General features: G+C 35.7%; 1 protein-coding gene across 2 annotated transcripts in view; it reads right to left on the reverse strand.

Moving 5' to 3' along the window:
* Nucleotides 1-12,161: 12,161 nt before the first annotated feature.
* LOC106061451 (vascular endothelial growth factor receptor 1-like) overlaps nucleotides 12,162-19,039 on the reverse strand; it is a 110,615-nt gene continuing 103,737 nt past the window's right edge. For both annotated transcript variants that reach the window (XM_056039030.1, XM_056039029.1), the window contains exon 31: nucleotides 12,162-18,561. In XM_056039030.1, the coding sequence (XP_055895005.1) occupies nucleotides 17,770-18,561 (792 nt within the window). In that variant the 3' untranslated portion in view covers nucleotides 12,162-17,769. The remainder of the gene's footprint in view (nucleotides 18,562-19,039) is intronic.

The raw sequence follows: 19,039 nt of genomic DNA on the forward strand, positions 1-19,039 counted from the left end.
AACGTGAAGGGACTCATGACTCTGTCTGGCTAGATCAGCTCTGCTACCAACGTGAAGGCACTCATGACTCTGTCTGGCTAGATCCGCTCTGCTACCAACGTGAAGGGACTCATGACTCTGTCTGGCTAGATCCGCTCTGCTACCAACGTGAAGGCACTCATGACTCTGTCTGGCTAGATCCGCTCTGCTACCAACGTGAAGGCACTCATGACTCTGTCTGGCTAGATCCGCTCTGCTACTTAAATGAGCTCAGCTCAAGAAGGATTTTAAATTCGAGATTCTGCTGCACCAGAGACCTGTTGTCAGAGCGACTAAAGGAATTACTGAAACCTGGCAGATACCTACATCCCATTCTTAGCAATATTCATTGAACTAGTTTATCTGAATCTTAAATGTTTGTATACGATATTACGAAATATTTCTACTTGTAAATGTTGACATATAAACTATTTCTACTTGTAAGTGTTGACATATAAACTATTTCTACTTGTAAGTGTTGGTAAATGTACTGTTTATACTTTATACGTGTGTTGGAATATGAACTATTTCTACCTATAAGGGTTGTTACATGAATTAATTCTACATATAAGATAATGTTGGTATTTAAACTGTTTCCACAATGAAGTGTTGGTTATAAACTATTTCTATTTCTGTTGGTAAATGTACTGTTTATACTTGTGTTGGTATAGGAACTAGTTCTACCTACACGATAATGTTCGCATATGAGCAATTTTTACCTGTATTTGTTGGTGTATGAACTATTTTACCTGAGATAATGTTGGCATAATAACTATTTCTTTTTATAAGTGTTGGCATATGAAACTAATTCTACCTATAAGTATTGGTATATGAACTACCTCTAAATGAAATTTGTTTATATTTTTTCTTTCCAACATAGTTTGCAGTCAAGTAAGACTTGTATAGCTTCCTTCTTTTCGCTTACAGAGTTTATTTTGTACTTTATCTGTCTATATCGGATTTTCTTCTGTCTGACTTTTTCAGTGCTTCAGGGGAGTACCTCCTAGGGTGGTTAGCGGTGGTGGTCCAGTTGAGGGGGGGGGGGGGACAGTGTCTGGTGATGTTTGAGCAAACAAACATCTCTCTGCGCAAACACAAATTATTTCTATCAACTCGCAGCAGGCAAAGTGGTGTCCCTTGTTCCAAGAAAGGTAGAAAACACAATGGTGACGACCTCCACCTGGACAGGTTAGGGAGGGGGGGGGGCATCGAGGTGGTGTATGTTGGGGGGGGGGGGGCGTCAAAGGGAAGAATAGCCTGTGGTCTTTTAAGGTAGCGTTAAGGAGGGGGCATTGGGTGGAGGGGGAGTTCATATAAGTACATAAACAGTCCATACTGTTGTCTGTGTGTTTACTTGTTCCCCGGCCAGTAATACAACTTGTAAATGAGACACTGACAAATGAAATGTCATTATGTGACAGGCTGGAACAAACGACGTGGACATTTACACCTGATTCCAGTGGCAGATAAATGGGTTTGTGGTGTTCAAACATAAACCAAAAGTATTCCTAATCAGTTTTTAAACACACATACACAGAGGAAAGGATATTGTTACGATTCTCTCTCCTAATCAGGCCTTCTGTAAACACTGCTAGACACAACACATCAACACATCAAGAACTTGACAACAAGGCTCCAAATAATCTGGTACTTTAATAAGGCTTATAAGGGTCAAATAAAACAGCTAATATGACACTATTGGCAACACATTCAACTACTACAACGTTAGACTGTTTATCACTGTACTAAACTCATAAACTCTACTGTATATAGTTATATTCAATCCTCGTAATCATCAACTTTATTTTGATCACGGCGGAGATAGTAGTGTACGTTTAATTATCTCTTCCACAACCTGAGGGCCCTAAAATATATTTTTAAAAAGCACCTCCATTCAACTCTTTTAAAGGCTGTCACATCATTATTTAGTTGCCTTGTGACATGAAATGGGTATGAAGCACGAAATATACTCTATATCGGTGCTTGGGAGGTTTCACGTGGAGAACAACAATCCACAGGGGCATCATGGGAAGAAAAATCTCGTTTTGAGATTTGGTCACATGGTCAGAAGGTAGTGTGTGTTTATATGTTTCTATAGAGACGGAGGGAAGAAGCTAGCGATTGGTTCTAAAATGATGCAAGATCGGTGACATGACTAAATGCATGACGCGTAGGACATAATCATCTTTTTTTTGAAGTAACGTCTGTATTATATAAGATAAGACATTGTCGTCAGCGGTCTTAGGACAGACGATTTCTGAGATGAACTCCGATTGGTGACAAGGCAGGGAGACCCAGATCTCCCGTAGTGCCTTATGTAAATTTAGTGTTATTTCATGTTTCCATGTATTATTTTAGTACCTCTTCTGGTCATAATGTCTGTTGAGTACTAAATAAATATACTTCTTCACGCCAAATTTGTTGTTGCGTATGTCTACTAAATCTACAAAGCACTATTACCACAAACATGTAGATTTAGAAATAAACTCCATCATAGCAGACATTATATTTATTCATTATAATAAAACAGTTCACAATAAATTTGGCTACTTAAGCCAACAAGAAATCACATAAAATACTTCACATAAATGGACAATGTAATCCAAATGGATTCATCAAATACAGAGCTAGTAATGATTTTCATACTGAAAACAAGATACGTCTATCTTCTTCTATCTCCATGGCGTCGACTGATTTCTGACCATGTGGTCAACTCTCAGAATGAGATTTCCTGCCCATAATTCTCCATTCGATTTCACTTTCACGTGAAACATTATAAACACAGGAAAACTTGTACTCCGTGAGTTCCACTAGTTCCTGTCACAAACAGTGATGTGACACCTTAGTAAGGAACTCTTCAGTGCTGCGTAAAGCCTCATGGCTTCCATATTTTTATTTAAAAAAAAGAAATTCCAAAAAAAAACAAAAAAAAAAAAACATGATGCCCAAAAAGAGGTGTAGAGTGGTAGAGTAAAGAAGCAAGACCACGAGTACTCTAATGATGTAACTGGCTCGACAACTGATAACTCTTTCTCTCCGTAATTATTTACCACATTCTGGTGGAATCAACGCTGGTATCGTCAGTTAGGAGAGAAAGAGTTAAGCAAAAGTATATCTCGATATACTAACGAATTTCACTTATACTTGTTTATTGTTCGCGATTCTTTCCTGACGCTTTCTCGATTATTTTATTTTTAGACAAGTTGCAGCACAAGGGACGTAAATGTTGAAATACTCCCTAGGTGTCACATTCCTTCCCCTGGAAATGTCTTCCTCTTTGTTGTTGAAGTGGTTCCGTGTCGAAATGTGTTCGCAATTTCCATTTACTTGGCATTGTCCTTTTTTTTTGTTTACTCAAGTCAACAGCGCTTTGGAGTGTACTAATCTTATCTTCTTATCTTATATATTACAGACGTTTCTTTAAAAAAAAGAAGGTAATGTTGTCTTAGGCATTTCATGTGTTAATCACAATCTAGCCATATTAACCAATGACTTAAATTCTGGATTCCTGGCTGATTCCTGCAATCCATTCCATGCTCTAATGACACTAGAGAAGAAGGAGCACTTGTATGAATGGGTCCTAGCGTATGGAATAAGAAATGTGTCTCTATTTACTGATGTAAAGTCACTTTATTGGAACAAGTTAAATCGACCACTCTTTCACTACTACCAGTTTCTCCTTCGTAACCAATCGGTATAGTTAGAATGTAAACGTAAAATAGCACTCACTGACTGATTCATTGATCAAGAGATCTCTTAAACTGTCGTACGATCCGCATGACATTTCGTACACAGGTTCCTTATAGGACATACAGGCTCACTAATAACCGGATATGACATAATCGCAACCTGAAGACCGCTAATAACAAAAAAAAAAAGCTAGATTTCTATCAAACCTTTGTATTTTATTTTCGGTATTTTCCAAAAAAAAAAGCCGTGGTCTATATATAAAACATTTTTAAAATACCAGACGAATTTCGTATTTTCAAAGCAATTTTGTTCTTCTTTTTTCCTAAAGTCTAATTCTATCGTCAGTTTTGGTTTCTTTTAGACGCGGTCTAAATAAATAAAAGGAGTTGCGATGGCTGAGTGGTAAAGCGCTTGGCCGCCGAACTGGAGGTCCCGGGCTCGAATTCTGATGAAGACTGGGATTTTTAAATACGGGATCTTTGAGTCCACACAGCTCTAATGGTTACCTGACATTAGTTGGGGAAAAGTAAAGGCGGTTGGTTGTTGTGCTGACTACATGACACCATCGTTAACAGTGGGAAACAGAAACAGATGACCTTTACATCATCTGCCCCATAAATCACAGGGTCTGAAAGTGGAACTGTACTTTACTAAATAAAAGCAAAACCAATCCTAATATCACTAATGCGAAAGATTTAGAGTTGTTTTTTTTTTTCGATAAAGAGAAAAGGAGAGAGCAACGAATAGTAATGAAAATATGCATTAAAATGTAGATACTAGAGAGTGTATAGAATAAATACGCTAAATGCTCCTCACGTCTCACTAATAATCCATATAATTTCACAAAGAAAACACAGTAATCCAATAACGAAAACTAGGATTGAATCCTACATTCATCACAGTAGTGAAAATATGCACGAGAGCGACTCAATTCAGTGAAAGATAATTATTAATAATTTCCTTTTTATGAAAACATTTTAAAATGTATAATTATTATTTACTTTGTTGTAGAGAAATACTAAATTTAATTAAAAGTCTAAAACCTTTTGGCATTAGACTATCCCTTGTAAAAAAAAAAAAATACATTTTCCTTTTTACCTCCCCTATCATTGCAATACTTATTTAATGCAATAGTGGGGAAAAAAAACACCAAGTTAAATACATTCTTAAGCATGAATTTTCAACAAGCTTTGAAAACAAAAATATATTTTTGTGTTTTAATTATTTTTGACACATTGGAACCAAAAAAAAAAAAAAAAAAAAGGTTAAGTTCTCTGATAAATCTTTTTTTTTTTAAATTGTGGTACAGAGTTGTGCATCGCACTTGGAACCCTAAGGCCAGCAAAAGCGAACAAGAGCTCCATCTCACCGGCCTGAATGAACAGTGTGCACCTCGCATACACACTCTGATATATCTGATTTCAACATCGCCTTTTCCTATTAGAATTAAACGATACGCACAGTCACTGGCAAATTGGTGTAGGGCGATTTCCCCCCCCCCCAACACACACAGATTCAAATTTTAAATGAGAATTAAATCAAATAATAATTATATGTAATGACATTGAAAAACAATCTAACTCAAAACAAAAACACGTTTTAACTCTTTCATGTCTCAAGATTGTCTTCCAATTCAAGTTTGCATTACGCTAGACCCTATTGTAATTTCATCATCCTCACTGCACAGCCACCAGCCAATCACTAACTTCTTGTCATTGTCACCTTGGAAACACACACACACAACTCCATTACAAATGGGCTGCTGCTTTATTGTTTGCAACAATTCCTTATAATTGATGACATCATAAGAATCTTCCCTAGGCAGGTATTTAAGAACATCTGAAGTTTTTTTCAACATGGTTCTCCTGGTCTCTGCTCAATAAAGTAGTACTTGTAGTGGTGCTTCTTTTATTGGATTTCCATAGGTTCTTCATATGATGGAAGGCTGCTTGAGCTTGACCGATGCGTGTAATGACATCTGCATCTGTTCTTCCATGGTCATCTAGGATACTACCGAGATAGGCGAAACTGTCCACCTCTTCCAGCGCCTCGCTTTAGAATGTAATGGGCGTGTAGCTGGAAGCCTTCATCTTAAACACCTTGCTCTTCCCTCTGTTTATAGTACGACCCATTCTAATGTATAGTCCGCAACGAGGCTTATCATTTCTTGCACTTGCTGTTGTGTGTGACAGAGAAGAGCTAGGCCTCTTCGAGGGTCAAGGTCGTCAAGCTGTTTCCAAATTGTCCGCTTCTGGTCTGTTGCTGTCTCCATTGTCAGGGTGGGATTTCAGCTCGTTGACTCCGGGGTAGACATAAGTTCCTCGAGTTCCCAGGTTCCCCACCTCGACAGTTTAAATCCAAGCAAATAATATCGGCATCGAGGCCGTGACTGGCCAACACTGAATACAGGTTTTTTCAATGTAACATGTAGTGAATACCAACAGTTGTTCAACGTGAACAATATTAATGATAACATAAGTTAATGTACATTAGTTAACAACAAGATTGTGCGTTTAACAATTTAATGAATATATGTTATGATGAAGCATACATTACGAATAATTATCAATAGCATTTATAAAGCAATTACAAATTACATTCAAAGGAACTATAGCACACCTTAATCTCAGTGCAATAGTCGATCAGGGTTCACAACGCCCCACCCCAACGCCACGGGCAATAGTCAAATACCAAGCCTACAACTCAGACTCGACTCCAGCAGAGTCCCAAGCCTGCGTCCCCAATACTGGGGAAGAACACCACACAGAGAACTCCACCTCAAGGCAAAACAAGAGAACAATGACACCAATATAGCGCATCCTTAGGAACAGAAACTTACGAAACCTTATGGTGCTCAATAGAAAAATACCAAACAAGATGCGTATGACATCCATGACCCAATCTATGGCTTGCAGGAACATGAATGGAGTAAGCATCCTTGCCTCACCCCCCTAGTAGTTGGACTCTGAACGCGTCTGTCAGTTGTCTGTCATGCACTATTCTGTAAGTCTAGCTCGGTTTCATATTCAATCGATTTTCACAAAAAGTTTAAGTTTCTCCCTAGTCTTCATAATGTCATAAACGTTGGATTGCCCGATGTCATAAATTGAGGCAGCCGGAGTTTCAGCCCGGTAATGTCTCTTAATATTTTCTTTTTCAGGAAGTTCAAATGTCTTACGCGAACGTCTGCTCATTTTGCTTTCCATCTTAAAAAAAGGTTACAAAGACAGTTTGTGTGGAAACACAAACTCAAAATCGGCCCCTTAAGTGGTCCACCCAGGCAGGTAAATAAGTAGGTTTCAGAATATCAGAATGAAATTCTATCAAATGACAGAAGAATGGAGAAAGAAGGTTGACAGAACCTGTGTGGTGCCCCAACGGTCTAGCAGACCAAGGGATAGGTGAAAGTGAATGTGAAGTTAGATGTGAATCTGGCCTAATTGATGTCTTATAACGAGTATCTGATCTAATTGTTTTGTAAAGGGTCAATCTCTTATTCCTCAAGAAATAAACCTTTAAAAAAGATTGGTAGTGTAGTGAATTATCGTTCACGCCTTGAAAAAAATACATATTAGATCCAATTGTTGTTTTAAATTATGTCCAACTTATATCCATACTAAATAGATTTTTTCTCTTTAAAAAAAAAAAAGGTAAAGATTTTTTTTCGTAAATTTAGTAGTTAGGATAACAGAACCTTTAACTTAGCAATACAAATGTGTAAAAAAAAATTGACAAAAAATCCAAACAGTTTGCATAGAATTTTTTTAATTGATGTTATTTCCCACTAACAAAGCGCCTACCGTGTTTGTCACTATTAATAGTGAATAGTTGTAAAAGTGGTGTATTGTAATGAAAAACTGCTTGCGTAAGTGATTTCAGAAATGAGATTTTTCGCTTTTAGGAAAGAAAAAATTAGCCGTTGCATCGGAACTTTGAATGGTCTAAAATATCATGGTGTCGGATTTTCATTATCTTTTCTAGTTTACGAGATCTAAGCGGGACCGACGGACAAACATTCCACACAGAACTAATATTTAGCGTCTTTACCCCTTTCGGGGGCCGCTAAAGTGTACAATTTCAACACTACAGAAAATAAGACTAGTAAAGTGTCATTTAGTTCTCACTGTGAGACACTTTAAGAATTTAATACATTCATTACAGCGGAAAGCATTATGAGATGGGGGGGATAACGGAACGAGACCTGCGAGTCATAACACATTAGTGCAGCTGATGGTTTATTGTTACTTCATGTGCAAAAATATTGCACATTAAAAAATTATTAGATTATTGGATTTATGGATTTTTCATTATTAGGGTAAAGAAATCTTGCTATTCATTTTGTATAAATATTTAGCTGTCTTTTAAGACCATAAGTTTCAATTATTTTGTATGAAAACAAAAATGATGTATAGTTTAATCCCTTTTTACAATTAAAAAGGTTATACTAAGTTTTTTTTTGTTATGTTGTCTACATTTTGTTTAAAACAAACTATATCAATAGAAACGAAAACAAGAAATGTTTGTTTGGTAAGGAATAACGTATGTGCTAAGATAGTTAAGCGTTCACTCCCTTGATAATAGAGTGAAAATTTTGTTGTTATGTCCCTTTTCAGTTATGGTAGACTGGTAGACCCATAGACCTATATATATATATATAGGTCTGTGGGTAAATTATATTTTACACCTTTTAAAAATACTACTAATGATAATAATAATATTTAAAAAAAAAAAAGAATGAAATTTGATCAGAGACTACAATATCGTTATCTATCAATTATAATATTATCAATAAATACTAATTTTCTTATTCACGGTAAAGCAGTTAGCCTACACAGACTAAAAACTCCAAGTACCTAGGTGTAATAAATTAGAAAATTATCATGGAGATATTTATGAAAATCAAACAAAGCATTATAGTTTATTTAAAGAGAATTTTACAATGGGCTTTGTTGCTGCACATACAAATTATATATGTGTCAACCGCGAATAGGCCATTTTTTTCAGTAAAAGAAATTATAAGTCATTTCTCTATAGAAGTCACGAAGGTTATATAATATAAAACCACAGAGCTATAAGGTATTTGCTCTGTATTTACAATTTATTTAGGTAGGTGCTGTTTTAGTATTACACACCAAGTATCATAATTTAGGAAAACCCAGGTTTTTTTTTTTTTTTTTTTTTTTAACGCTATTTGCTAACAACGTATAGAGCTAAATTACAACTCTTTATTAGTATAATTAAGGCTATGTGGGACACTAAATTTAGGTAAAAAATTTAGATTTTCAGTTTTAACCTAATTTAAAAAGCCCATAACCATCACTGGACATAAAAATATCATTTTCATGATTGGCAAATAATTACTTATTTATATATATATATATATATTGTAAAATATCTACAGCTGTCTCTTTTCCAATTTTTCTTCGTTTTTTTCGATTTTCTCAAAATACTATTTTTATTCACTTTTTTTTACTACTCTTTCACTAATTATGTACAGAAAAATCAATCAAACTTGTCCAGCTTATTATTTATACCATGTACAACAACTTCTATATTACATTTTCTAAGTTTCAATTAATATTTTGTCTTTATTGCAATAAAATATTAGAAAAATGAAAAAAAAAAAAAAGACTGCTATTGGCATACTGTCGTTCGTCCCCCATATAGGGTATGTGTCCTGCCCAGCATAACTGTTGGACTATAAGAAGTCCCTCTATACTAGTCCATACCGGCTTTCACAAGGACATCGCTGTTTGTAGTGCTGTCTGGTCACCGTATGTTTAAGATAGAGCTCAAGCATCATTGGTGAAAGTGTTCAAGTAGTGTTAGTTGTTTTCTGTTTAATATCCATGTCTCAGATCCATATAGAAGGGTTGAGAGAACCACTGCTTGGTAAACACTTTTTTTTTGTAGGCAGCCGCATCGATCTATTCCGCCAACTCACTCCTGGAGGCGACCAAAAGCACTATTGGCCATGGCCAGACGGTTATCAACTTCCTTGAAAGCGAGGTGTCATTCGATACTATGCTTCCTGGATATGTGAACTGGTCTACCACGTTATGGGGACGTCCATTTACGGTGATCTTTAGGGCTGAGTAGGTTTTATTGGGTCACTTCTGGAACATGACTTTTGCTTTCCCGAGGTTTATAGATAAACAGAAAGAAGCGGGATCGTATACGAATTCGTTGACCGCCATCTGGAGATCATGTTCATTGTAGGCTAGCAGGGCGCAATCATCGGCATAGAGAAGTTCTGATATGACCAATTATTTTGAAGATTACCGTCAGAACGAAACATGATGTTGATGCCTTCTTGCAATCGCTGCCTCATTTGACCCAGCATTACGCCAAAGAAGATAGTGAATAGAGTAGGAGCAAGTACATAGCTTGCTTCACGCCATGTTCTATTGGGAAATGATCGACATGTCACCATTGTGTCTTATCTGGCCTGTCCCACATGAAACTGCTTGAGAATGGATAGGAGCGTAGTTGGGCAACTGAGCCTGGCCAAAATCCTCAATTAACCATTGACCGTATCGAAAGCCTTGGTGAGGTCCAAGAAGGCAGCGAATATATAGGTTTATATAATGTACTAGATTTAAATCTAGTCTAAAATCAAGACTGTTTAAAACTCTAGATCAAGACTGCCTAGAGTACCAGTAAATTCTGATTATCTTAGATTCTGTTTCTTCTATAGCCTATCTATATCCTAGATACCTATTCTAGAAGTAGATCTATACTGATTCTATAGTTACAATTGGAATTCAACGTGAATATTTATGATTATATAGATACAGATTATAAACTAGATTTGATAGATCTATGACTATTAGGCTATGACAAGGTCCATGGCATGTGTGAGATCAATTTTTCAAAGCAACTATAATTAATGGACTTCATCTAAAACAAGTTCATTCATACATTCACATGTCTCACAACGACTGATAAAAGAAATCAGGTATAAACATCAGGAGAAAACACGATCCCTTAACTCAGCGGTTCTCAACCTTTTATGCTCGGCGACCCCTTTTTACAATCCTCCACTCTGCCGCGACCCCCACCCACACAGCAATAGAAGAATAGACAATAACAATCCATATTTTCGATGGTCTTAGGCGACCCCTGGCAAATCGTCAATCGACCCCCAAGGGGGTCGCGACCCACAGGTTGAGAACAGGTTGATAATCCCTGCCGTAACTCAAGAAAACATTCAAACGATTTGGCTTGTTATGTTGAAAATTTACCCCCCCCCCCTTTTTCCCAACTGGGGCCAAATAAAAAAGGTTGAATACCACTGTCCCAGACCTTAAAAATTTTGTTCTGTAATTGTAAAATGTTGCACACCATAAAAATGGCATCTCTATTATGAAAAAATGTGTTGTTTTGTCCTGGAGGTGGGGTTGTCTACGAAGATTTGATTTGTGAAATTGTGTAGGCCTACATATAATATTTACAAAAGATTTTTACTAAATTATTACATTTCCACTACCTTTACTATTTAAACTGTGAATAGACCTTGTTTTTAATGACTTAGTTTCTTAATAGTTTTCTTGAGTTTAGGGATCTCAAAAAGAGGATGCATATTCTATTATTGAACTAACCATGTTAATTTAAATAACATTTTAGTTTTATGTTCTTATTTGATTTATAGATGTTCTTATAACAAACCCTAAAGCTTTGTACTTCGTAATCAAAAAGCATTATGTATACGATTTACACAAATTCTGGAAATGTAACATGGCGTTTGCATGCATACATAAAGTGACTAGATTGATCTAATTTCTAGATCTGTAGGCTACATGAATAACTTTTGACTGGCTATTATGTTGTACGTCATAGGCCTAAAAGAGATACTCCCAGGCACCATGTTACCTCAACTGGCATAGAGGAAAGTAGATGGCAGTGTAAACAACATAGACCAGTCTTTTGCTCTGGCATCATTCGCTGCAATAGAACTGGATCTACATTTTATCCTTGCCACTGCATTGCGTTGACTCCTCTGTGCCGTAGTAAACTTGAGTGTGTTTTTTTTTTATGGCTGCAGGGTTTTAGTTGATAATAAAAGGTAGAGCAGGTTTCACTTGATGATTTAACTAATTTTAATTTCTGTGCCCATCTAAACACATGTAAATGTAAAGTACGGCTATTAGATATTGGGAGATTTCCAAGTTCAATTTAAAAAGTCAATGTTGCCAATTAAAAAAAAAAAAAAAACTGCTAATATTCTTAGTGTTTTTTTTTTAAAGGAAGCACTAGCCTATATCGTCTGCTAAAGTAGTGAAACTATTTCCATCATATTACCTCTTCGCTATCGTGTGCTCAAGTTAGTCAAGTAGTTCTTCTCTAAAAAAACAAACAAACCCAACTTTGTAAACCATGTTGACTTCATAAGCTTGTTATATAGGTTGGGCAGACACACACAAGGAAACGATGAAATACTAACAACCCAGACGTCTGTGTTTAAAACTTTATTGACATCAATACAAGATCCAGTAACCTAGTTCTCTCAGACCATCCCTGCAGTGATTGAAATGTCTCTGGCCCTGTACACAAGTCTCCCCTATCAGCACGCATTTGTAATGTACACATTATTTGTTTGTATCAGAGAATAAGCAGAACAAATTTGATCCAACACAATGTGACGTCAAAGATATCAAAGAGAATAAATTGAACAATGTTGATCTAGCATGATAAGACCCAGAAGACTTCAATTTAATAAACCTAAAAACAATGGAAAAAACTCATTCAGCTATAACCTGGTTTAAAAACTTAAAAGTTTAGGGATATACTAAAGTTCAAAGACCACATTGTTTCTCATCTAGTGATCATTTAAATAAGACATGACTCACTTTTAAAAGTCAGGGAAAAAAAAACATGAAGAGAATGCCATCCAAAGAAAAGTTGGATGGACAACGTGAAAGAATGGACCAGCCTCTCTTAATATTCTGCTAATGACGGCTAAAGGCCAGAAAAAGTAGAGGGATTTGGTGACACAAACTGTCACTGTGCAATGAAAGTCAAAGGACTGATGAGGTCCTCATTATGTCATCAAAACTGCTGTGGTCTGTGGAAGAGGGCCAGATATAACTATGTGGTGGCCCTTTTTTTGCAGGGGCCCCTGGGCTGTAGCCCTACTTACCCTTCCATAAATCCAGCCCTGAGTGGGAAAGATATTATTATTAGAAGGTCTAAGAAAAAAAAGCTGACAACTTTAAAGGGATGAGAGCCAATAAGTAATGTCATTAACACCCCCCCCCCCAAAAGTGCGCACATCTATTCTAAAACAAAGATTTCAAGCCTATTTCCCATAGGAAATGATAAAACTTTATTGTTGATTGGACAAATCTATTTTAAAAGTCATTCAGAACAAGAATTATACAAACAAAAAATACCTATCAAAACATTACAGTATACGCTCACTACACTAGACTCTTTTTAATCCACTGATGCTAAAAAGACAAAAAAAAAAAAAAAAAAGCTTTTATAAAAACATAAAAAAAACAAGAACATAAAATGAGATTGAAAATATATAGAGAGATATAAACTGGTAAAAAAAAAAATGTCAAATAAGTTCAGTGAGAAAACTTTTGTACTACAGTGAAGCTCAACACATCTGACAATATTGTTGGCTAAAAAATATATGTAAAAACAAAATTAAAAAACTCAACTAAAACACTAAGAAAAACCGAAACAAATATAAATCACTTTAGTACTAAACATGAGTCATTGTACAGATTTGTAAATGTGAATTAGCACAAAATGTAAACCATCTGGGTTATGCACCTCTGACTTCCCGATTCAGGGACATGAAATGAAATGTCAACTATTTGTAAAGCTCTTAGTGGTACAACAAAAGAAAGAAAAATAATTTCAAGACAAGGAAAACAAAAAAGCTACAGAAGTGAGAAAGTGTAGATGTGGGGAGCTGTGAAACCAGCAATTAGAATCCGCAAAACCATTTGGAGGGGAGAGCATTCCATCTCAATCCTCTGAACAATCACAGTGTTTCCTATAAATAATTGAATCAACGTGTGTCACAATATGTACCAAAACTATTTACATTTTAATGTTACATCAAACTGTTACCCGTTCTAGCAAAATGAGTCTTTAAGTGACCAGCAACCAAAAAGTAAAACAGTCAAGAAGTAATTTTTTTCCTTTTCAATTCGCTTTGTAACAAATTAATATTTCTTAGCCAAACACAATTTTTAAAAATAATTTTTCCTTACATGTTTTAAAAAAAAGTTGAAAGTGTTTTCACACTTTGAACCTATGACCTTTCTTTAACCAAAAAAAAAAAAAAAAAAAGAAACCTTTCAAAACAAAATGTTGATGAAGCAGGAAAAAGTGTTTTGTAACTCGACTCATTTTTCCAGAAAAGAATAAACAAATGTATGAATGTGTGTACACCAATACACTATGTACACAACAAATGTGTGTGTATGTGTACACCAATACACTATGTACACCAATATATAATGTGTTGATGTTGTATACTCATACAAACATAGCTAATAGCTTCTTTTATTTTACCATTGACATTATTTTCCATATGGTACAAAAATAACACAGAAACAAATAAATACAAATATATATATATATAGGTAAGTATGTCTCTATAAATAGCAGGTGATTAACTAAGAGGTATAGTCTCTATGCCAGAGTTAAGCATCAGCTCTAAAAAAGGCAGAGGAGTTACCTCCTTGCCATAACCTAACATGATTGCTCCAACAATGCCAGACAGAGCTCCAATATTGCTCCAATGATGTCAGGCAAGGCTCCAATATTGCTCCAACAATGCCAGACAGTGCTTGAATATTGCTCCAACAATGCCAGACAGTGCTCGAATATTGCTCCAATGATGCCAGGCAAGGCTCCAATATTGCTCCAACAATGCCTGGCAAGGCTCCAATATTGCTCCAACAATGCCTGGCAAGGCTCCAATATTGCTCCAACAATGCCTGGCAAGGCTCCAATATTGCTCCAACAATGCCTGCCATTGTAGCTGCAACATTCCTCTAAGGTAGATGAAGAAGAGTTACAAGTCAAAGTAATGCTGGGGTATCTTAACAATAACAGTCGACCTCAGGGGACTGAAGTTGAGGTGAAAGGTTACAACTAAAGTAGGTACATTTGGTTATTAAGGTAGGAGGAAAGGGGGGATTAGGGAAAAAAAAAGGGTTGGGAGGGGGGGATACATGATTTAAAAAAAAGAAAAAGGAACATTAGAATGTTCATAAAACAAACAAAAGTAGGACTATCTCTCAACTATCAATTCGAACAAAACATTTTATTGTCATTGCTATGTTGTCTAATATTTATAAATATTCCCAAATGGACAAGCAGACAGATAACTGAACAAGCTTAATTGTCTATGAGATTTTCTATTTATTATTCTTAAGAAGTCTAGTTTTGAAAGATCTCATTAATACAACCATGACTGACTGCTATAAAAAAAAAAAAAAAAAAAGAAGTAACAGATTAGAAAAATAAACATTGTTTACAAAGTAAAAAAAAATCTTGACTCGTGTATAAGTGTAAAATTAGATAAACTTATAAAGTTGGCCTTGTACAATATAGAACTAAAAATCACTGTAAATAATTCTATAACATAAATATTAAAATGTAAAATGGAACTTTATAATAGAAGATCGTTCTATAAAACAAAAACCACTAACAGAACAAAAAAAAAAAGCAAAACCTTTGCTATAAATAAAAAAGGCATGCATTAAAATATTTGTCTATTGTAATAAAGTATAAACTCATGACTTCACAAAACTAACGTATTGAGGATTGGTTTTAACTCCATTTTACCCTGGCACTATCTGATTTGAATTATCTGATTGAAGAGACATTAAAATGAATACAATCTCTATCTATACCCACAATCTCTATCTTATACCCAACCAACTCTAATGTCAGAACACACTATAAAAAAAGCCAGATCTAAAATTAACACGAACATATGAAGCATTTTTCAAACCTACATTTGTAACTAATTGGAATTGAATTGCACTAGTATTTGGTTACATTTGTAGAAACAAAAACATTTCTGACAGAGAAACGACTCTGAAAAAAACACTAAAAAAAAAAAACCCAACACCTTACTGCCAACTTAAAACCTGACCAGAGCCTAAGTGAGCAAAAGCTTTCATTTTGAGTTGCTTTTGAAACCATGAGCTAAAAAGACCATGAGCAACTTAAAATATCAATCATCTAATACAATCAACACATAACAACATATCTAATACATTTGACATCTCCACATCCAAATACATGAAACTTTTTAAGAACATTTTTTTGTGCTACAGCAGTAAAAAACAGTAACAATAGATCTACTTGCACTTTTCACATTGAAACAAATCTTTTTCATTTTCTGAATACTGTATTTTAAGTTGTTTCCCAGCACTTAACAAATCAATAAATGAAGTGACTGAAACATTGTAGATGTATTTAAAAAAAAAAATGGAGCACTCACAGACAAAACAAGTTTCCCCAAAGAAAAATGTCATAATGAGAAATTTTGAATAAACATTTTTTTGTAACCTATTTCTAATTAACAGCTAGTTCTTTTAGCTGTAGCTACTTGTAAGCAGTTGGGTGTCTTTCAGAAATTTCCAAATGTTTCCTTTTTATTTCAAGGAAGTGTTAGTCTTTTTCATCAGTACCAGTATCAGAGGACTATCAGCTAGACTTAAGGTAAAATTAATGTATGGCCTATTTAATGGAATCTATAGAGCTCTTTAACAAATGGTGACAGTGATTTATTTACAATTAGGGTTGAACTGTATCATATTCTAATTTTCATGCCCCCCAAAAAATATTAGATTTATCTTAAAAACCACAACTTCCCAAAACAAAAAAAAAAAGATTTAAAAGTTGCTTCTATGAGTCAGTAGAAAAGTGACAAAAGCATACTTCTGAACTATTGATTATTTGACAGGTCTGGCATGTCACCTTCACATTGCTATTATGATGATGTGGTGTTACAAAAAAGTTTAGGAAGCTACTAATTGTGTCACTAAATGTCACAGAACTGTGGCATCCAAATTAATTCTGATCAAGTTTCTTTTGCAATAAATTTTAAAAATGATAATATCAACAAAGACATCAAACATGTCATCTTGCAGAGTTACATCATGTTACATATTAATATATATATATAAATATATATATATATGGTAAATTAACAAAGTAATACTGGATTTTCACTAGTCCATAGTGCTATATTCACTATGACAAGAGTTCGGCATAAACCTATTCTCTTCTGCCAACAAAAGACAGGAAGATCCATGACCTGATCAAGCATATCAAGCTAATCTCTTTGACAAAATGGAGAACAAAGGATGTCATGAACATTAAAAGCTATCAATTACAATCATCTGAACACAAGGATCATTCAGGTTTTGTTCAATATATGGTCCATAATAAATGCACAACAAGTGAATTGAATATCTGGTACTGCCTAATCACCAAGCCAGACAGACGTGTGGTTGAACTACTGTCAGCCGAAATCACATTCACAGTAGGATATCTTTTCCTTTTTACAGTCTACTTATGTTTTAGTACTGACTAGGATTGCTTCCCTTTCTCACACTGTGTCTGTCTGGCAGGAGATAGTTTTTACTGTCTCGTTACTTCCTTTACACATGTAAGCAGCGATAGGTTTTCAATTCTGACAGTGAAAGTTTTTTCTTAAGTAGAAGGAAGAGGATATCACTATATTATACGAATATTATAATATCAATACATAAAAACATTTTCAAATATCAATCAATAATCTCCACATAAAGACCTATGTGAGCTGTACATACGAGTCTATTCATAAAATTGATACATCTTTGTAAGTACAAACAAACGAAAACATGAATGAGTATTTTGCCCTTTGCATACCAACTGACTGAAAGCAGCAGTTTTGTCTCCCTTGATAGGGTCCAGTGTTAGTTGAAGCACTGGTCAATGCCCGGTGTTAGTTGAAGCATTGAACAATGTCCAGTGTTAGTGGAAGCATAGCATGCAACAGCATACCATGTCCAGTGTTTGTTTGGCCAGCCATCATGCCTAAACCAGAATATCAGTTTCTGTCACATCCTCCAGCGCCATTCTGTAGTCGGGTGGGGGAGTAGAGGCCAGGGGGCTTAGGTCAGAATGGTACCCGCTTGAGGTGACAGACTCAAACCTGCTGGGACCGAGCCCATTTCTTGCTTTCAGCAACCGCGGCTTCACTTCATCTAACAAGGGTTGACTAGAACAGCTCTCCTCCTGCTCATCGTCAGTCACGTGTTCTGTTTCTGGCAGGTTAGGCTGGATGGGAGACGACGGCGCACGAGTATGTGACTCTGTGGCAGATGATGGACGAATTTGGTATTTCGCAAAAGGGTTGGACTGGTTTGAAAGCGTGCTAGGAGGATGGCTGCTGGTTCCACCATAGTTTTTTGGTCCACCCTGTGCAAGCAGCTTTGAGTTCATCACACTCGGTACTGGGGCGAGGGAGCCATAGGTCATATTGCTTACTCCACCAATCCCACCAGTCCTTCCTACATTACGGTAATCAGCCGGGTACGGCCCGGCATGGGCCTGCTTCCTGTTGGCATCGGAGCTAGGTGGTTTACGAAGCTGGGGTAGTCTTGATTGAAGAAACTGGGGTTTTGCATCGACTTGTGAAAAGGAAGACTCTTCCTGAGTTTCCTCGTCAACCTCCTCAGTGTACTTTGGAGGCATACTTAACGGTGACATTGGAACGAGGTAATCATCATTGTCCACATCAGCAGGTGCCATCCCAGTACCATCATAACTGCTGCTATGTCCACTGTCATTGTCTTCTGGTTGATTTACTTCAACAAAAGTTGGCTCCTGCAATAGAAAATGTTATTCTATACATTTAAATGAAAAGATATTCAGTATTACAATTTAATGAAAGTTGATTAGTTGAAAATATAAACCAAAAACAGCTTGTTTTTAATCAAGGCTTTGATTAATTGATTACATGAAAACACAGCCTACAAGAGTAGGCTGTGTAGAAAAATATACTGATCATGAAGCAGGCTAAAGTGCTCCAAGAGCCGTGGAGCTGTTAAGATGGAGGAATGAAAAATTAACAAAAAATGAATGCGGTACAGTCATTTAAAAAAATTAATATAAATCTTATAAAAAAACAACATATATTTATAAGTCATGTATGCAGTCATAGGCTACATATTGTTAAGTTTTCTTGGTTAAATAATCTAAAGTCATGTAAACTATTGTATTAAAAGTCTAGCAGAAAATCAATCTGTGGAGTAACTGTATTCAAATTAAAAAAAACTTGCATACAAAAAACTGCCAGAGAAAA

Source organism: Biomphalaria glabrata, chromosome 8, assembly GCF_947242115.1.
Source record: "Biomphalaria glabrata chromosome 8, xgBioGlab47.1, whole genome shotgun sequence".
Classification (NCBI taxonomy): Eukaryota; Metazoa; Mollusca; class Gastropoda; family Planorbidae; genus Biomphalaria; species Biomphalaria glabrata.